Source organism: Balaenoptera borealis (assembly GCF_965194805.1).
Source record: "Balaenoptera borealis genome assembly, chromosome: 1".
NCBI classification, from domain to species: domain Eukaryota; kingdom Metazoa; phylum Chordata; class Mammalia; order Artiodactyla; family Balaenopteridae; genus Balaenoptera; species Balaenoptera borealis.
The window spans coordinates 148,212,907-148,233,959 of record NC_138860.1 but is presented as its reverse complement, the minus strand read 5'-3'; the positions used below and the strand labels follow the sequence as shown (position 1 = coordinate 148,233,959).

Below are 21,053 nucleotides of genomic sequence, written 5' to 3'. Positions count from 1 at the left end.
TTGAAGTTAGAACCCTTGTGCTGCCCCTTTCTGGAGGTGGGACCTTGGACACAAGGTTCGCCTCTCTGAGACTCAGTTTCCCCATCTATTGATTGCAGGTGGCACTGATTTGATCTCATCAGGATGTCTCTAGGACCAAGATATTAAGGCTAGTAAAGCAGCCAGCACATGATGTTGAGACCCACCTTCCTACTTTGGGGCTTTTCTCCTGAACGTACCTGGAAACCTTGGGCCCTGGAAGGAGGCAATGTGCATTCTGGTTCCTCTGAGGGCGAACGAATCTGATGCCTGCCACGGCCTGACTACCCACCCTCTCTGCCAGGCCTGGTTCTGGGCTGCTTCCAGGGAGGTTCCAGGGACTGGAGGTAGGCAGGGCTGAGCCATCTGTGGAGTGGCAGCGATCCCGTGTGGCTAAAAGGTGCAAAGCAGCAGAAAACATCCTGCCAGGTCTTGACCCAACGATGGCTACCCACCCACCCACCTATACTGCCGGGTGGCTCTTCTCATTCCAACTACAGAGGCCATATTTCCGACCCTGGCAGTCGAGGCTCCAGATGCTCATTCCAGCCACAGTTCTCAACCTCTCCTACCCCTCCCCACCAAGGCAGCCACCCCACCCTGACTTATTAGGTGTTGGCACCCACTATGGGCTGGGCGTGTGCAGGAGGCTTTATAGACGTTATTTCATATCATCCTCATTACCTTGGAAGAAAGTTCTACTATCCCTGTGCTTGAAATGTGGACCATGAGGCTAAGACGGATTAAGTGGCATGCCCACCGTCACTCAGCTGGGAAGCAGTCGAGTCAGGATTCGAACCCAGGACTCCAAATCCCTCCAGATCTCAGCACTGTTCATGGCACAGTGGGAAACCCATTCACGTAAACGTAGGGCTATAACACAGGGGTGTAATGGTTGGGATTTCTGAGACCACCAAAGCAAGCAGCTGTCTGGGGTGATCAGGGAAGGAAGGCTTCATTCCCAGAGGAGATGACATTCGAGCTGGCTTTGCAGGATTAGAAGAATTTTCCAGGGCCAAGAAGGCAGGAAGGGCATTTTGGGTGGCAGTAATGGCACAAGCAAGCAAAGGTAAGGAGGTTGCCAGAATGGCATAGGTTTGGGGACCAGCAAGGACCTCACTTCGGCTGAAGCGTCAGATGTAGAAAGGGAACAGTGAGGGATAGGTTGGACAGACCAGTGGGGCCCCAGTGAAGAGTCTGAACTTGGAACTGAAAGTCTGAGCAGTGGCAGAGGCTCACAGGCCCACAGTGCTGTGTGTTTTGGGGGGCAGCTAACACACAGGGGCTCTGAAAATCCCATTACCCTCTGGGGGACATCTCTTCCTCAGGTGCACTCTGCTGCGCACGGAGTGGCACTAATGGCCTTTATGTCCCTCCCTCTCGCCCCCAGAACTACTATCCAGGCCCTGGAAATTATGGGGAGAAGGGCAACCCATACACGAAGCTGGAGGAGAGTGCCTGGAACTGGTCCCATTCCAAGGGCCTCATGTGCAGGATGACCAACAAGCCGCCCCCCTTGGCTCATCAGGTATCCCCCTACCCTGGCCAGGCCTCACCCACCTTCCTGCGCAGACCTGGGGGGGGGGGACTCCAGGGCAGATGGGGAAACCGAGGCCCCGAGGGGGTGATGGACCTGCAGGGATTGTCCTCTGTGCTCTGTTCCAGGGGAGCGGTCTGGCACTGGGCACCTACACCTTCAAAAGTGGCATCGAGGCATACCTGGCACGATCCATGGGCACCCGTGGCCTCTATGACACTTTCTCTGGTGACCGAAGCAAGCCCCAGCCTTATGGACATGACTCTGTGCAGGTGTGTACCCAGGCGGGCTCTGCCTTCCCTGGCAGGAAAACAGGCCTCACCTATCCACAGCACCCTGTGTGCCAGGCTCTGCGCAGGACTCTTTCCGTAGCCTGCTCACTCCCCTCTCCCGGCTAGGGCAGGGTAAGGCGCCCTGTGTTAGAGGAGGAGACTGAGGCTAGCCACGAAGCTGGTAGGGACAGAGCCGGGATTGAACCCCACGGCATCTGTCTGGCTTCACCTCCAGTCCCCTCTCCTCTGTACCAGCACGAATTGCAGGGGAGGAGCAGGGGGCCACAGTGCCAGGCCTGGATGGGAGACAGGCTGCCAGGCCTGCAGGGACCTGGATGGTGCAGGCCTGGGTGTCCTGCTGTTTTGGAAACACTTCCCAGCCATCTCAGACCCAGCTAAGCTGACTGGGTTAGTGGCAGAGAACTGGAGGGCTGGGAGGGGAAGCTGAGGTAGAATTTTAGCTTGATGCCCCCCTTTCCTGCACCAGTCAAATTCCTGTTGTGTGATCCCTAGCACCCTGGGCTTTGCTTTCATAGTAATTGGACTTAAGTATTTGTCTAACTGTTTATTTTGTCTCTACTGTGCCTTCACTCATGTGTGCCTTGGGCCAGGTAATCATCTAGGTGCAGGGGAACCTGCCCCAGTGGTGCTTACTTTCTAGTAAGTGCTTACTTTCTAGCGCAAAAAGAAACACAATCGCAAGTGAAAATAATATAGAATATTAGCAGGGAGTGGGTGCTGTGGTAAAGGCATCAGGAGCGCTAGGAAGCAGGGGTGGTGAAATGTTGAAATACTTTGGGACCAGCTGGTAAATAGCCACTGAATGAGCCCTGAAACCTGGCTCCTCCCTGGGGCTTCCCAGGCCTCCCCATGACCAGCTACTAAGGTGTCCTGCCAGCACAGCAGGGACCTCAGACGCTCTGTAGGCCCTAGAGCCAGTTCCCAGGCCACAGGATATTATTTTGTGTTATCTAAAAAATAGACATTTTAAAGAGCAGTTTTAGGTTCACAGCAAAATTGAGCAGAAAGTACAGGGTTCTCATGTTCCCTCTGTCCCCCCTACATGCCCAGGCCCCCACTATCAATAATCAGCACCAGAGGGGAACATTTCTTACAATCAGTGCATCTACATTGACACATTATTATCACCCAAAGTCCATGGTTTACATTAGGGTTCACTCTTGGTGTTGTACATTCAATGGGTTTGGACAAATATATAATAACATGTATCCACCGTTTTAGTATCATACAGAGTAGTTTTGCTGCCCTAAGAATCCTGAGTGTTCCCCCATCACACCGGTTTTTTTTTTTTTTTAAATTAATAGCTACTCTATTTATTTATTTATTTATTTATTTATTTTTAGCTGTGTTGGGTCTTCGTTTCGTGCGAGGGCTTTCTCTAGTTGCGGCAAGCGGGGGCCACTCTTCATCGTGGTGCGGGGGCCACTCTTCATTGCGGTGCGCGGGCCTCTCACTATCACGGCCCCTCCCGTTGCAGAGCACAGGCTCCAGACGCGCAGGCTCAGCAGTTGTGGCTCATGGGCCCAGTTGCTCCACGGCATGTGGGATCTTCCCAGACCAGGGCTCGAACCCGTGTCCCCTGCATTAGCAGGCAGATTCTCAACCACTGCGCCACCAGGGAAGCCCCACACCGGTTTTTAAATATTTGGACTATTGCTTCTGCTTAGAACAGTGCCTGACTCAGTAAATGTCCACAAAACAAGTGAAAGAAAGAAGTGGATGAAGGCAAGCTGGGCTGCAGGGCACCGCACGGAGGAGGGGCTGTCAGAGACCCCATCAGACTGACCCCACCCCTGGCTGGGGGGCTTCGTCTCTGTCGCCCAGGTCGGGGTGGACTGGCCTGGCCATGGGACAGTGGCAGGCATGGGGGAGAGTGATGCCTCATTGGACCACTGCTTGTCTCTGATTGTGGTAAGGATCCAGAATCGCAGCTCTTGCTTTTCCTGACATAACAGATATTCTTTTTCCTCCTCTGTTTCTCAGAAAAAAAAGGCTCAGGGAACTGATGAATTTCAAGAGCTTCGTGGAAGAACTTGACTCACATCACAATAAGAAGCGTGGTGTTTTTTCAAAAGTTCCCCGCAACCCGGAAACCCCTCCAGAAAGAGTTTATTGGGCCACCCTTAGCCAGTGTCCCCCAAAACTAGTCAGTGTCCCCCTGTGGCCTTCCTTCCTTCTCCTCTTGGAAGGGGGCTTTCCTGCGGGGGCAGGGTGGGGTGGAGGCGGCTATTTCAGCCGAAGGCTCACCCTTGGGTACCAGACTCACCTGGTTCCCAATCCTGGTCTTGTACTTGCTAGTCACATTGGATCAGTGTCTGTCACTCTCTAAGCCTTGGTTTACATGCTTGTTCCGTGAGCGTGACCAGGTGGCTGTGAGAATTCAATGAGGTTAGTACTAGAGCCTATAGCGTGGAGCCTGGCACCCGGGAAGTGCCCAGTGGGCATTGATCTCTGCCCCTCCCTTCCCTGCAGAGAGGATGAGGGGAAAACTGGAGCGGGACCAAGTGTGAATAAGGGGTCTGCCCGACAGAGGGCCGCACACCTGTTCTGTTTAGGGGAGTGGTGGGCTCCTTTCTGGGGGCTCGGCAGCCAGTGGTCTGAGTAGGCTCTGGACATTAGTCGACCCCCAAGGAGGTTCTGCCCCCCAGGGAGGGAACTGCTAAGGGCTTGGGAAGGTGGGCATGTCCAGAGGAATGAAAAAGGGTACCAACATTTCCTGAATACCTGCTCTGGGGTGGGCACCTTTCAGCCCCCTGGAGGGAGGGATTGTCTTTTGCATTTCATGAAAGGAAACCGAGGCCCAGAGATGGGAAGGGATTTGCCCAGGCTCCCAGCAAGGGGGAGAAGGAGCCAAGATTGGAGCCTGGCTCATTTAGCTGCAAAGTCCGAGTGGCTTCTGCTCCCCAGACTGGGGTCTGGAGCACCTCTCTGGACCCTGCCAGACCGGGAGGGCCCTTGGGAACCTGGAAAGAGGTTTCAGGATGATGGGTGGGCATAGAGTGGGTGGCAGGGGTCATGAGAGTCCCGCAGGGCCCCTTCACCCCCAGAGGATGGGCTCCTGGTAAGTTGGGAGGTGGCCAGGTACCTCTCACCATCCTTGGCTCAAGTCTCAGGGCTGCCAGGGGGGTGAGGTCAGCTGCCCGGAGCCCTCATCAGGCCTGGCCCCAGGCTGACCACCGCCAGACCTCGCCAAGCTTTCAGCCTTTGTTCCTCACCTCTAGGCCACGTCTGGTCCCCGTACATGGCTTCCTCCAGAGAAGGAATGCAAATACATCAACCAACCACTGTTCCTGCTGTCTTCCAAGCGGATAGGCATAAAGGCCTCCCAGGTGATTCTGGGAACCTGGGTGGGTGGGTCTGGGTAGGGGATACACAGTGAGAAGCAGGGAACCCTCTCCTGACTCTACAGGCAGCCCCAAGTTCTCCTTCCCCCCGGGAACTGATGCTCTGAGGGAGCCAATCCCACCTCTCTTTTTTCTACCAGGGACTAACACCCACTCCCACCGTCTCATTTCTCTAAGGCAGTGGTTTTTCAAACTTGAGCAGGCATTAGCCTCACCTGGAGGGCTTGCCCCACGCCAGAGCTTCTGATTCAGTAAGCCTGGAGTGGGGCCTGGGAACTTGCATTCCTAGTGAGTTCTCAGGTGATGCTGATACTGCTCTTCCAGGGACAAGTTTGAGAACCACCATGCTAATGGACATCACCCAGAGCCATCCCACTCTCTTATTTTCCAGGGAAATGCTCCCTCCATTCTCTTCATATTTGTCTTGAGGCCTCAGGGGCAGCTCAGGAAGTTGGCCCATTTCTCATCTCTGGCTGAGCAAGGACCCTCTCCTCCCCCTCCCCTCTCCTCCCCCTCCCCTCTCCTCCTCCTCCCCCTCCCCAGAGGCAGCCATCCCCCATATATAATGTAATCTTTGGTTTGTTGGCGTTCTTGTAAGACAGCTAAGCTCTTGCCTTCGTGTGCCTGCCTTCTTCATTCACCAGATGGCATTGGGCATCAGCCTCATTCCGTTTCTCATTCCTGTCCTTCATTTTTTAAGCCCACCTTTTACTGGGGTCTAGTAACCATACAGAAAGGAGCATGAGTCCTAAGTGAAGAGCTCCATGAATTGTCACAAAATGGACCCACCATGTAACCACCCCCAAGAGGGTTGAAGGGCACGTTTCCAGCACCCCAGGGCCACGCCCCCAACCTCCCTCCCCATCAGGTGGTTCCTCTCCTGACTTCCAGTAGTGCAGGTTAGTTTTGCCTGGTTTTGAACAGCTGTTTTTTTTTAAATTAATTGAGATATTTAATAGACAGTGCAAACCATAGTTCCATCTGATTATAAATGTATGAGTTGTCTATCAGTTATTGCAAACAGCAACAAGGACCTTAGAGCTACGTTAGAAAAATATATAGCTGGGATTTAACTCTAACAATCTCACACTCTCTCAAGAGAACACCATCTGTTTCAAATCAGTGTCACAAACTCCAAAAAGACCAGGGGAGTGGGAGTGAGGAGTGGGCCAGAGTGGGAAACACAGGGGCCAGTACACAGGCGATGGACAGAAATACAGCTCTCGAGGAAACCAAAATCAGATGCATTATTACAGCTAAGGACAAGGAAAAGCTTATGGCTTTTAAAAAACAACTCCTGCCAGTACCGTACAAGTCTTACAAAGAGATGTGTGACAAGTCAGCTGACTTAAAAGGACAGAGGCTACATTTTCAGATCATTTCAACTGCAAACAGTCGACCCTATCCATTGAGGTTCAGCAGTGGAGTTAGCGTTAGTCCAGAAGCTCAATGTTGGATTTGCAAATACAGTTTATTCTACAGAAATTCAACATTATAAACAGCAGGCACCTCCCCCGCCCCTTGCCTGTCCCGCTGGGTGCAGACCATGCTATGCAGAGTGAGCAGTGATGCTGCCCTACTGCTTTGGAGGAAGATTCGAGAGTGATGGAACCTGCCTGCCCTGCACACGCACGCGCCTGCCCGCCGCGCAGGCCATCAGACTGGGCCCAGCTCGCGCTGGACCGGTTAAGTGGATCCAGCCCAGGTCTCCAATTCCTTCATGTCATCGTCTTCCTCTTCCTTCTTCTTGGTGGGTTTTGATAGTAGAGATACAGAGGGAACATTTGGTAGAGGGACTGTTTCCGGTCCACTGATTTCCAGCATACTGTCTAGTTCCTCCTGTTCTAGTTCTTCTAATTCTGCCATCCTCGTCAAACTCTTCTCCAAACCCTACAGATTTTGAAATAGCTGTTGAAGTTTCTTCTGCAAGTTCCTGCTGGTCAGCAATGTCCTGCATTAACTCATCAGCTTTATCGACGTCCATGTTGTCGTGGGCAGCCTTCATGGCCTTGGTGGCGTAGCCCACGTTCTTGAGCACCTCGGTGTTGGTATTGGCATTCTCCAGGGCCTCTCGCTGGAACTCGATGGTTGACAGTGTGCCGTTGATCTGTACCAACTGCTTTCCATACCTCTTCTTGCACTTCAGTGCCTGGAGGGCAGCACGCTTGATTTTGGTGTCGTGCTTCTTGGCGGCCGTCAGCTCCTGCTCTATCTTCTTCTCCAGGAATTCTTGCTTCTTACTTAGCATCTCCTCTGTGTTCCAAAGCCTCTGGATGGCCTCCCGGGGGGGTCGGGCCGCCCTTGCCGGCTTTACCCCCTCCAGCCCCGAACAGCTTCCCGAACACCGACACTGCTGCTGCTGGACGTGCCAGCCTGCGCTGCCCACTCCCCGCCCTGCCACTCCCAGCCGCCGCAGGCCTCCTGAACAGCTGTGTATTTTTAAGCTGTGACTTTCTCCTGGTTTCCCTGGGGACATCTTGCTTGGAACCTGCCTTCCTACTAAGCTCCCCCTGCCCCATCCCGCAGGCCCACACCCCAGCTCTCCGTCTTCCACTCCACCTCCTTGTCTCCCGAGCGATGTCTTGGCCCCCAGTGTGCCCACACCTCCTGCCCTGCTCGGTTCTTGTGAGGTCCAGACGGTCAGGTCCCCACATTCTTCCTTTTCTCACCACCAGCCTGCACCTCCTCCAGGGGAGAGGGTCTTCGCTTGGGGACCCAGTCTGACCTTGGGACAGATTCTGTACAAATGGCAGGTTCCCGTCCTGCCATTCTCCTGCCCTCACTAGTCACCCTGGACAGACTACATCTCCTCTCTGAACCTCTCCACTGGCGCTTCTTGTACCTATAACCCAGGTTTCTGGGTGGGATGGTGTATTAATTTCCTAAAGCTGCCATAACAAAGTATCACAGACTAGATGGCTTAAAACAACAGAAATTTATCCTCTCACAGTTCTGGGAGCCAGAAGTCTGAAATCCAGGTATCGACAAAACCGCATTTCCTCTGAAGCCTGTAGGGGAGGATCCTTCCTGGCCTCTTTCTAGCTGCTGGTGGTGGCTGGCAATCTTTGGAACTCCTTGGCTTGTAAGTGCATCACTCCAACCTCTGCCTCCATGTTGTATGGCCATCTTCCCCCTGTATGTCTCTGCTTATGAGGACACTAGTCACATTGGATTAAGGACCCACCCTACTCCGGTATGAGCTCATCGTAACTGATTACATCTGCAGCTATTTCCAAATAAGCTCACAGTCTGAGGTCCTGGGGATTAGGACTTGCACCTCTCTTTGGGGAACACGATTCATTGTGTAACAGATGGAGTAAGGAGGAGCCTAGAGGGAGGGGAAGAGGCCTGAGATCAAGTTTCCAAGCCAGGCATCCAGCTTGCTAATGTCCTGCCTCTTCTCCCTGGTGCAGAACCCCGTGGGTTTGGGTTGCTACCTCAACACCCAGCTGATGGAGACAAAGGACCATAGGCAGCGATACCGGTCCCTGTTCATGGGTGGATCCAAGCGCTACCTCTCGGACCCGGCCCGGGACAGGCTCATGCAGTGAGTGCCGCTGGAGCTCCAGCAGAGGGGCAAGGGCACAGAGGGGCTTACTCTGGGCTGGGCTGGGGGCTCCAGCATCTTGTGCTTGGTTCCCATGGGAGCACAGCTGCCGCCCCTAGTGCCAGCCAAACAGCTGTGGCAGTGCAAAGAGTTCAGATCCTGGCTCTGACGCTTACTGGCTGGGTGAGGTGGGGCACATCGCTTAACCTCTCTGAGCCTCACTTCCCTCAGCTGTCAACGAGCGGGGGACTGTGGAGACCCAAATGGAATATTCTGTCTAAAGTTGGTGGTAAGGAGAAAAGGAACTCCATCGAGGCTAACTCCTCCACCCACAACCCACACAGTCTAGGATTGCCTTGCATGGCGTCACCACATGGGATCTGTTTCTTGGTGTTGAAAACGGGGTTGGTAAAACTCACCTCAGGAAGTTGTGAAGCCTAAAGAAAAAAGTGCATGGAATACTGTGGCTAACTGTAAAACAGCTTGCAGATGTTAGCTGCCGCGATGTCTTATTGACCTAAGATACCATCAATTGCCGTATAATCTCAGCTTCAGAAATGTTAAAATATGAATAAACATGCACTTTAGAATTGGAAATTCTGTCATTCTGTCATCAGAAATTCTGGTGAGAGCATGAGGTCCAGATCTAAATATTTAAAACCAGCTTTTAAATATTTTTATCAAAGTAGACCTGTGTCTTCTTTCTTGATTGACCCTCTTGTTTTGGTGGATTCCTTAGAAAGGGTAATGGGAGGTGACATTTTTGATAGACTGCATGCCTGAAAAAGATTCTTCTTCCTCTCTGCACAGCTGATCAATAGTTTGGCTGGAAATAAAATATTAGTTGGAAATAATTTTCCCTGGGAATTTTGAAGGCTTTGCTCCATTGCCTTCGACTTTTAAGCATGGTTGTTAAGAATTTCAATGCCATCTTGGTTTCCTGTCCTTTGTATGCAACTTGCACCTTCCTCTCTGGAAGCTTTTAGAATCTTCTCTCTGTCCCTTGTGTACTGAAATTTCTTGATGATGGGTCTACTGTGAGGCTATTTTCATCCACTGCTTTGGGTACTTAATGGGTTCCTTCCTTATGGAAACTCAGGACCTTCTATTCTGGGAAAATTTTTTGTGTTTTTGTCTTTAGTGATTCCCTCCCTTCTGTGTTCTCTCTATTTTTTAGATGAATGGTAGACATTCTGATTTGATGCTCTAGTTTTCTTATCTCTTTTCCCTTATTTCTTTAAAAAAAATTTTTGGCTGCGTTGGGTCTTCGTTGCTGCACGCGGGCTTTCTCTAGTTGTGGTGAGCAGGGGTTACTCTTCGTTGCAGTGCATGGACTTCTCATTGTGATGGCTTCTCTTATTGCAGAGCACAGGCTCTAGGCACGCGGGCTTCAGTAGTTGTGGCTTGCAGGCTCTAGAGCGTGGGCTTCAGTAGTTGTGGCGTATGGGCTTAGTTGCTCCACGGCATGTGGGATCTTCCCAGACCAAGGATCAAACCCATGTCCCCTCCATTGGCAGGCAGATTCTTAACCACTGCGCCACCAGGGAAGTCCCGAGAGTTCATTTTAACACTGCAAAGTAAGGAAGCAAGTGCAATAAAGTGTGTAAATAGTTTCCTTTGATACTGCAACCACAACAAATAGAGAACTTAATTGAGAAAAAGAAAAAGATTCCATTCTTATGAGCTACACAATACAATGCATTGGGATAAACTTAATCAAGTATATTCAAGGCATAAATGAAGAAAAATATAAACCTTTACTAAAAGATGTTAAAGAAGGCCTGAATAACTAGGGCAAATACCATGTTCATGGATGGAAAAGCTCAATATTGGAAAAATAGTAATTCTCCCCATTGATGTACACATTTAGTGCCATTTTTAATCAAATTGTAAGGGGGTTGGAAGGGGGAATTGAATACATTTATTATAAACTTTGTCTGAAAGAGTAAATACATATGAATATTAAAAAATAGGAGACTAAAAATCCCATTAAAAAATGCATTGCCACATGCATAGACAACACAGTATGGAGGACTAGGCCCCAGACTGTTGACTATGGTTACACCTGGGGGGTCTTTTGCATTCTACCTTGTTTTATTTCTGAAATGCTTGAATTTTTCAAAGTAAACATATATTATTTTTATAATTTGAAAAAAACAAATAAATAAAGGACAAGAACTCTTGAGGCAGACTACACAATTATGGGTTCTTGTGGACCCATCTCTAGCCAAGAGTCACCCTTTGTATTCCAGACCTCAGTTTTCCCATCTGTAAAAGGGAAATACTTTATACCCTACAGGACATGGCCGGGCATAATTAAGGCTTATGAATGCTACTGAATGGAAGCCAACCATCAGGTGCCTGGGGGTGTCTGATGGTCAGGCTGGTGCATGATTCTCGCTGGGGCTCAGGTTCATTGATCATGAAGGCCCAACTCAATTGGGCTCTTGGGTCAGGAGGACTTTGCCACGAGGCACAGAAGGTAGGTCATAAGTTGGGAAGAAGGATTTCCTTATATGCTCTTTCATTGATTGATTCATTTGAAAGACCTGTTCTGTGCTTGGTTCTACCCTGAGTATTGCTGCGCTGCTGACCATTTTCAGGTGACGAGAAATGTTCTCTCATTTGTTCACTGAGTTTTGTATTTCTGAGTTCATATTTTAATTTCTAAGAGTTATTTTTGTTTTCTGAATGTTCCTTTTAGTAACAACATGCTCATATTTCATGGATACAATGCTTTCTTATCCTTTGAAGATATTATTAAGACAAGTTTGCCTGACAGTCTCCTTCTGTTTCAATTTTTTTTTTTCATGTGTTTGTTTTGGTCTCAATCTTCCATATCAGAGATTTTCCTCAAATATCTGGTGATCCTTGACAGTGCACTCATGTCCAATTGAAAATCCTACTAGAGACTCTGGGGCACTTGTTGATCATTGGTTCACCATAGCATGACCAAGCTGAGTGTTTTCACTGGGGGAATTTCAGTGTCAGTGCTGTTAGATCTTTTTCTCTTGGCCTTGGCTGGAGAAAGCTCTTCTGAGAGATGTAAACCTGGCTGCCAGAACTTTACATGGGGGAGAAGAACTTAGAGGTCTCAATATTTAGTGATCAAACTCCCATTTGATTCCCTGTTTTAAATAGGATACTCGTGACATCAAGTCTGTCTGGTATCATCCTGTACAGAGAACCTCTCTGTCTCCAGAGAATAAATTCTGCAATCTTCATTCATGAAGGGTATTCATCTGGCTGCAGAGAGTGGAGAGGGAAGTTGTTATTACACAGACATTCAATCCATATCCTTGTTTTGGTGCACTCCCAATTCCAGAGGTACCTAGTGCTGCCAATTCCTCAGTCTTTTGGAGTGAGGGAATTCTTAGCTTTAACTTCTTCTGTCTTAGGATTTAGCTTTCTTGGGTATGCTAACATAGTTACCATTCTTCCATCTGCTTTTCAACTTCCTAAATATTCCCTCTTACTGCTGCTGCTTCTATTCTTTCTGTTCTTGTGGGTGTATGATTTTAAATTTGTATCCCTTTACTCCTGTTTTAGTTAGATTTCAGGAGGGATGGAGGTTAATATATGCATTCAATCCACTAAAAGTGTGGTGAAATTTCTGAGTTTCAAAAGTAAAATAAAAATCTTGGAGATGTCAGATCTAAGAAGACAAATAACCTACAATCTAGATAAAAGACAATCAGACATGTTTTGGACCTCTCTTCTGAAACATGAATGATAGAAAACACTGTTTATACAACAAGAAAAAGACTTGAGACTAGAATTCTCTATAGCCAAACTATCATTCATGTGCAAATAGAGATGCACAAGAATTTGGGATGTATACCAAATGTATCTTTTCTGAAAATATTACTGGGGGATATACTCCAAGTGAAAAATGAATTAGCATAGGAGCTCAACAAAGGGGAAGACATAAAATGTAAGAATATATCTAGCTATGATTTACCAGATAAATGTGAACAACAGCAAAAAGTGGTAATACAAATACCAAGCAAAATAGAATTCAAGGCAAAAATATTAAATGGGACAAAGATGAGTATTTAATCATGGTAAACAAGGAAATCCATGAAGAAGTTATACAAACCATGAACCTTCACACACTCAAAATAACAGTGACAAACTCCCACAATCATAATGGGAATTCTTAATAAGAGAGAATTTGACAGATAAGGACATGTAAATAATTATTTGGAGGATTTGAATAGGTGTGTTTTACTCCACATTATTTTCGGATATTCATGGAACATTTATAAAAGTTACTCTTCTAAGAAAATTTCATTTAAAATATCTAAATTAAAAACACCCTACATAGAAAATTTTAGGTTACTTTTTCTAAACAGAGTACAATAAAACAAGACATTAACAATAAAAGGATAACCCTCAAAACCAAGTACTTGGAAACTAGTAAGTAGTCTTCTTAAAAGCTCTTGGGTCTAAGAGAAAATCTAGTTTGAAATTACAGTCCATTTAGAAATTAATTACAATAAAAACTCTATATCAAAAGCTATGTAATATTGTCAAAGCACCCATTAGAAGAAAATTCATAGCTTTAATAGCTTTTAATATTAAATATGAAAGATTGAAACCAACAGAAGCAATCATTCGATTCTAGAAGTTTAAAAAAATCAAAATAAATTTAAAACTAAGGCAGGAGTAAAGAATTAATAAGAACAAATCGAGTCTGGAAGGATGGAGGTGCTCTCACTGGGGCCTCACAGCTCCTCCATGTTGATGTGCTATTGTCAATCCCTGCTACGGCTGTAGAGGGGGGGCCACAACCCAGTGTGGGTGTGGATGGAAAAGTGTAGGGTCCACAGACTGCGAGGCTGCTGTAGAAAGGCAAAGAGCGATTGTCAGGGCTGTCTTCCCATCTTATACGAGAGTGCCTGCAGAGGTAGGGGTGATGGAAATGGCTCAGAGGCCCGCAGCCAAACAGGCAGGGCGGGGACCAGGGCTCTGACTCAGATCCTGTACTTCAGCCTCTCCTCCTTGGCCAGGTTTGCAGAGGCCATGGGTGTGGAACACAACTTGGCCTTGAACAATTTGCTGTTGTCAGTCCAGACAAGGGAGGGCGTGTGTGGGAGAGTTGTAAAGTCTCCTTCTGGAATGTGTAGTGGCAGCTAATCTTTCTCACCTGTCGCTCTCAAGCCTCACCTGCTTCTTCCTGCCAAACCACTGGTTCTGGGCTTCCAGCTAGGCAGCCTGGGATTTGACTCCTGTGTGGAAAGGCAGCCTTTTGCTTTCCATTATTTAGAGCTATGCACATAGGAGGTGCTTCATAAATGTGGCTGATGGACCAATGGAGCAAGTTTTCCACCTGGTCACCTTTCTGGCGCTAACAGCCTGGTCTCTTTACTCCATCTGGCCACCCTCTGGCCGTGTGGACATGCTCACTTTGCACTCCAGCCAGGCCACGCTTTGGCCACACTGTGATCTATTCTTGAAACACTCTTCTCCTAGTTTCTGTCTGGAAAATTCCTATTTATCCTCCACAACTCTGCTTAAATATGAAGCCTTCCCTGATTTTTACAGACAATGCCTCTTGTGCATTCCCAGTTTGGAGCACTTTCCCTTTATATTGCAATTATTTATTCACATGCCTGTGGTCGCTACTAGACAGAACTTCTCTATTCTCAAACTCCAGTGTCTAGCTGGCACGTGTAGAAGGAGCTCAATGCATATTTGTTAAAGGATGAGTCAGTGCACTAATTGATGAAATGGTCCAGAGTCTGGATAACTCCATGCAAGGAAACTTCCAGTTCGATCTGGCAGAAGCTTATTTTTCCTAAGTTTTTTCACTTGACATTTTTTAATGAAAAATTTAAACATACACCAAAATAGAAAGGATTTTACAGTGTATATGCATCACTTAGATTCTACCATTAATGTTTTATTCTTCTTGTTTTATGACATATCTTTCTGTCTGTTAATCTATTAATCACCTATCTATTACCATCCTTCTACCCATCTATTAATTACCTTACAATCTGATAAATTTCAAAGTAAATGGCAGACATCAATACTTCCTCCTAAATACTTCAGTAGGCATACTAACTTTTTAGCATTTTAAACTAAAGTCACATTCCTTGTCCAGAAATCTGAAATTGAAATCATAAGTATCCATTTTTATAATAACAATAATAATAAATTCTTATATCACTAGAGTATATTTATAATATTCAAAATGATTTTATATGTATTTACTGTATACAATAACGTTAAAAGGTAGGAATTACTCTCAATGTTTTTCAGTTGAGACAACTGAAATTTGGAGAGAGAAAGGGATTTCCTAAAGCTGCTGCTAGGCAACTGCATTCATGCATGTAATCTTCAAAAATTAATTGAGAACTTGCTATGTGGCAGGCACATCTTGGGACATTGCAGAAGAGAACCAGACAGACAGCAGTTCTGTCCCAGAGTGGCTCCCACCTTTCTGGGGAAGGCATTCAATCCCCGTTCTACAGTTACAGGGCAGTGTGAGAAGGATGAGGGCAGGAGGGGCCTGGTACTTTTCTATGTCCAGAACGCTCTCCCCACTCTTTTCCCCACAGCGTTCTGGAGGATGAGACCAGGAGAGAAGGCCCTTTGAACCCAGATAGCCTTTACCATGACCAGTCTTCCTGTCCTCGCCCCACCTGCTCACACCCGGTCACTCCCCTTTTACCTCCTGGGCCTCTGTGCATGCTGCTTTGGTGGGAGATTTGGAAGCTTGAACAGGAAAGGGGGACTCTTAGGAAGTTCAGCACAGAGTCCCCCTTCCCCAGGGTTCCAAGCTGCGTTCTTTCCACAAGTGTTCACTTCTTTCAGGGAGGAGAAAAATTAGGACAAAGGAAAGCGCGTGAACAAAGGAAAGGAAGCAAAAAAGCTCAGGACCTGTCCGGAAAACCCTAGGTGGTTCGATTTGGATGATGCATGGAGTGTGTAAAGGGGAATCGCAGAGAATAAGGCAGGTGGGATTGGCTAGGTCAGTCCTTAGAGGCCTTGATTGTGAAGCTAAGCTGCTCAGACTTTATCTGACCTGTGAGAAGCCACAGAAAGATTTTTGTAAAAGTTACATTTATAATAGTAAAACTTACAGCCAGGAAAATTCACCCTTCTTAGGTATATAGCTCTATGAGATTTTTTTTCCAGTTCTGTGAGTTTTGACAAATGTATATAGTCATGTAATTAATCACCCAAACAAGCAAGATAAAAGATATTACCATCACCCTTGAAAGTTTCCTTGTGCCATGTGTAGGCCCCAGCCCCTGGTGACTACTGATGTGATTACCAGCCCTATAGTTTTGCCTTTTCCAGAATGTCATATAAATGGAATCATGCCGTATGTAGAATTTTGTTTCTTTCATTTTGCATGGTGTTCTTGAGATTCATCCATACTGTTGCTTATATTAGCAGTTTCTTCCTTTCTAATGCTGACTTGTGTTCTCTTGAATGGATATATCACAGTTTATCCACTTTCAAGGAGAGGGACATTTGGGTTGTTTCCAGTCTGGGAAATTTTGAATAAATCTGCTATAAGCAGTCCCATATAGGTCTTCATGTAGACATATGCTTTCGTTCTTCTTTGGTAAATATCTAGAGTAGGATTTCTAGGTCACTTGATAAATGTATGTATAACTTTATAAGAAACTGCCAAACTATTTTCTGAAAAGGTTTTATTCCCACCAACAATGTATGTGGGATCTAATTGCTTTACATCCTTGTCAACATTTGGTATTATAAGGCTTTTTTTCCTTCCAAATTTAGCCGTCCTAATAGGGGTATTTCCTTGTGGTTTGAATTTGCATTTCTCTAATGACAAGATGTTGGGCATTTTTTCATGTACCTCCTCCATATCTCTTCTTTTGCACATTTTAAAATGTGGTTACTTGTTTTCTTCTATTAAGTGTTGAGAGTCCTTTATATATTCCAGGCATACATCCTTTATCAGACATGTATTGTGCAAATATTTTCTTCCAGACCCTCAAAAGGGTTTTAATGGGAAGTAACTCTTGTGGGTTTTTTTTGTTTTTTTTTAATTAATTAATTTTATTTATTTTTGGCTGCATTGGGTCTTCGTCTCTGTGCGAGGGCTTTCTCTAGTTGCGGCAAGCGGGGGCCACTCTTCATCGCGGTGCGCGGGCCTCTCAGTGTCGCGGCCTCTCTTGTTGCGGAGCACAAGCTCCAGACGCGCAGGCTCAGTAGTTGTGGCTCACGGGCCCAGTTGCTCCGCGGCATGTGAGATCCTCCCAGACCAGGGCTCGAACCCGTGTCCCCTGCATTGGCAGGCAGACTCTCAACCACTGCGCCACCAGGGAAGCCCCACTCTTGTGTTTTAAAGACGTACTCTGTGGCATTGTTGGGTGGGGGAGTGGGATGGGGCCGGATGGAGACAAGGAGGCTGACTTAGTGTCAGGTGAGAGCTGAGGCTCTGAGCCAGGCCAGGGGCAGTGGGCTGGGGAGGACTGAAGAGCAGAAAGCACGGAGATCCACCAGATGATCATAAAGGCCTCTTTGACCCTGTGAGCCCTCCCTCCTGCCTTCCTTCCTTTGACAGATATTTGTGGACACCACCTTTCAAGCACCTGAAACAGTCTAGGCATAGGGGAAATATCAATAAAGACATCAAAGTCCTGCCTTCATCAAGTTTACGTCTTGGTGGGAAAGACAGACAATGAACAAACACATACATGTGTGCACCATAATGGCTGGTATATGCTGTTGGACACACAAAGCAAGGGGTTCTTATGAAATGCCACCTTCCAAATGGCTTCTGAGATGAAACCAGAGAGAGTCCTCATGGGTTCCACTCTTAGGAAAGAATCCGAGCAATGGGAGGGACGCTAGACTGTGGTCAGGGGCTCTGGGCTGGAATTCTGGCCATCAGGGTGACCTCAGGCAAGTTCCCTCCTTTTTGTGACCCTCAGTCTCCCTCTTGGGATGATCTTTTACGTGCTAGGATTTTGTATTTGAAGTTCTTACAGACCGATTTGGGGGCTCTGATGAGCCAAAGTAGGTGCATAGCAGGGGAATTTCCTCCTTAGAACCAGGCTGTTTTGTTGGAAAAGCTCTAGAGGTCATCAATTTTGGCCTCTCAACCAACGTAGGATCCCCTAGGAAGCACCCTGTTCATCCCCTGTGGGGGCCCCTCCAGGGATGGGGGGCTCACTCTCTTCCAAGGGACCAGTTCCATTTTCTCTTTCTCTGTCTTTTTAAAGGGAAAGAATCACACCTTTTACTAAGGGGAAGTGCCCTCCAACTGTGGATTACAATTCAGATCCTATTTCTTAAAGCCGCACATGAAGGACAGCCTGCAGTGACCGGAGGACCCAAAGGCCTGAAGACAAATCTGGGGATGGGAGGGTAGGAGTGGGAATGGGGGGTCTTGGAGAAAGGACACATGGGAATGCCTGGGAGAGGGGAGAGGTGTGGTGGGATCACTTTTGCTGGAGATGTCTACCAGGAGGTCATGATGTCTGCTGGGCCAGATATCTTTTGATACGAGAGATCAATTATCCTGAGAATCAGCTAGTGATATGAACATGGGAGCCAGACACCAGATGGACTAAAGGGGTGGAATGTGGTTGACACTCTTGGAACCCCTTTTATTCTAAAGCCAAAGTCCTTGGATTCCTGATCAGTAAAACCCAAAGAGAGTTGGGAGAGTGGAGCATATATCCTAAGGTGGCTGTAGGCCCTCTCTGGGAATATTCCATCTCCATCCCAGGATGCTCCTGGGAGCTCAGCATGGCCAAATGCCATGAGAAGGCTGCTGACCTCCATGAATCATGCAGCCATTGGGAACAAACAGTTCCACTCCCAAAGTCAGACCTCGTGGGCACGCCAGTCTAGCCCAGAGGTGGGTCTGTGCAGGTTGGTCACAATGTCCTGAGCTTCTGCCCTCACTGTTTTTGGGCAGTGAGAGATTGGGTGGGATGGCAGGAGTGTGTTGTCTTTAGAAAAGAGGAGACAGACTCACAGCCTCAGCCACAAAACTCACATAATGATAAAAAATACTTCAAACAATCTTAAGAGCATGAGTGCCTTACAGAAATTACTTCTTCACTCATGTCAAAATGACTGTTTTGGGAGAAGTAAAACTGACTTTATTCACAGGCATGTTGTCTATTGAAAAAAAAATACTACTGAATCCTCAAAAAGGCTGATAAGCCAAACTAGGTGCAAGTAGGTCTAATAAGTCTGCAAGGTTTCAGGAAATAAGATCAATATACCCAAATCAACTATTGCTATACACTAGCAATGAACAACCAAAAATTGAAAATTGAAAATGCCATATATAATAGCATCAAAACTATCAAATACTTAGGTATAAATTTGACAAAAGAGGTATAAGATTTGTACAGTGAAAACTATAAAATTTCTCTCTGCTGAGAGAAATTAAAGAAGACCTAAATAAAGGGAGAGATATACCACAATCATGGATCAAAAGACTCAATGTTTTTGAGATGTCAGTTCCCTCAAATTCATCTATAGATTCAACACCAATCAAAATCCTAGTAATTTTTTTTTATTATTACTTTTTTTATACAGCAAGTTCTTATTAGTCATCAATTTTATACACATCATTGTATACATGTCAATCCCAATCACCCAATTCAGCACACCACCATCCCCACCCTCCTGGGGTTATCCCCCTTGGTGTCCATACATCTGTTCTCTACATCTGTGTCTCAACTTCTGCCCTGCAAACCGGTTCATCTGTACCATTTTTCTAGGTTCCACATACATGCATTAAGATACGATATTTGTTTTTCTCTTTCCGACTTACTTCACTCTGTATGACAGTCTCTAGATCCATCCACGTCTCAACAAATGACTCAATTTCATTCCTTTTTATGGCTGAGTAATATTCCATTGTATATATGTACCACATCTTCTTTATCCATTCATCTGTCGATGGGCATTTAGGTTGCTTCCATGACCTGGTTATTGTAAATAGTGCTGCAATGAACATTGGGGTGCATGTGTCTCTTTGAATTATAGTTTTCTCTGGGTATATACCCAGTAGTGGGATTGCTGGATCATATGGTAATTCTATTTTTAGTTTTTTAAAGAACCTCCATACTGTTCTCCATAGTGGCTGTATCAATTTACATTCCCACCAACAGAGCAGGAGGGTTCCCTTTTCTCCAAACCCTCTCCAGCATTTGTTGTTTGTAGATTTTCTGATGATGCCCATTCTAACTGGTGTGAGGTGATACCTCATTGTAGTTTTGATTTGCATTTCTCTAATAATTAGTGATGTTGAGCATCTTTTCATGTGCTTCTTGGCCATCTGTATGTCTTCTTTGGAGAAATGTCTATTTACGTCTTCTGCCCATTTTTGGATTGGGTTGTTTGTTTCTTTAACATTGAGCTGCACTTGCTGTTTATATATTTTGCAGATTAATCCTTTGTCAATTGATTCATTTGCAGATATTTTCTCCCATTCTGAGGGTTGTCTTTTCGTCTTGTTTATGGTTTCCTTTGCTGTGCAAAAGCTTTGAAGTTTCATTAGGTCCCATTTGTTTATTTTTGTTTTTATTTCCATTACTCTAGGAGGTGGATCAAAAAAGATCTTGCTGTGATTTATGTCAAAGAGTGTTCTTCCTATGTTTTCCTCTAAGAGTTTTATAGTGTCCGGTCTTACATTTAGGTCTTTGATCCATTTTGAGTTTATTTTTGTGTATGGTGTTAGGGAGTGTTCTAATTTCATTCTTTTACATGTAGCTGTCCAGTTTTCCCAGCACCATTTATTTAAGAGACTGTCTCTTCTCCATTGTATATCTTTGCCTCCTTTGTCATAGATTAGTTGACCATAGGTGCGTGGGTTTATCTCTGGGCTTTCTATCTTGTTCCATTGATCTATGTTTCTGCTTTTGTGCCAGTACCATATTGTCTTGATTACTGTAGCTTTGTAGTATAGTCTGAAGCCAGGCAGTCTGATTCCTCCAGCTCCGTTTTTTTCCCTCAAGACTGCTTTGGCTATTCGGGGTCTTTTTTGTCTCCATACAAATTTTAAGATTTTTTGTTCTAGTTCTGTAAAAAATGCCATTGGTAATTTGATAGGGATTGCATTGACTCTGTAGATTGCTTTGGGTAGTATAGTCATTTCCACAATACTGATTCGTCTAATCCAAGAACATGGTATATCTCTCCAGATGTTGGTATCATCTTTAATTTCTTTCATCAGTGTCTTATAGTTTTCTGCATACAGGTCTTTTGTCTCCCTAGGTAGGTTTATTCCTAGGTATTTTATTCTTTTTGTTGCAATGGTAAATGGGAGTGTTTCCTTCATTTCTCTTTCAGATTTTTCACCA

The 21,053-nt window shown here is 46.2% G+C and overlaps 1 protein-coding gene, 1 long non-coding RNA gene and 1 pseudogene across 3 annotated transcripts in view; 1 reads left to right on the top strand and 2 right to left on the bottom strand.

The window, feature by feature from the left end:
• LOC309613412 overlaps positions 1 to 8,582 on the bottom strand; it is an 18,267-nt gene extending 9,685 nt beyond the window's left edge. The window contains exons 1-2 of the long non-coding RNA XR_014235712.1: positions 8,141 to 8,582; positions 4,115 to 4,218 (exon numbers count right to left, since the gene is read on the bottom strand). This is a non-coding gene — a long non-coding RNA (uncharacterized lncRNA). The remainder of the gene's footprint in view (positions 1 to 4,114; positions 4,219 to 8,140) is intronic.
• Positions 1 to 21,053, top strand: part of CIMAP2 (ciliary microtubule associated protein 2) — a 26,353-nt gene extending 5,300 nt beyond the window's left edge. The window contains 6 exon segments of the mRNA XM_082360089.1: positions 1,409 to 1,546; positions 1,684 to 1,829; positions 3,832 to 3,994; positions 5,070 to 5,177; positions 8,606 to 8,739; positions 17,952 to 21,053. Of these exon segments, the coding sequence (XP_082216215.1) occupies positions 1,409 to 1,546; positions 1,684 to 1,829; positions 3,832 to 3,994; positions 5,070 to 5,177; positions 8,606 to 8,739; positions 17,952 to 18,024 (762 nt within the window). The 3' untranslated portion in view covers positions 18,025 to 21,053.
• Positions 6,421 to 8,147, bottom strand: LOC309612715 (charged multivesicular body protein 4b pseudogene; annotated as a pseudogene). The gene has a single exon. The product of its transcript is annotated as a charged multivesicular body protein 4b pseudogene (transcript).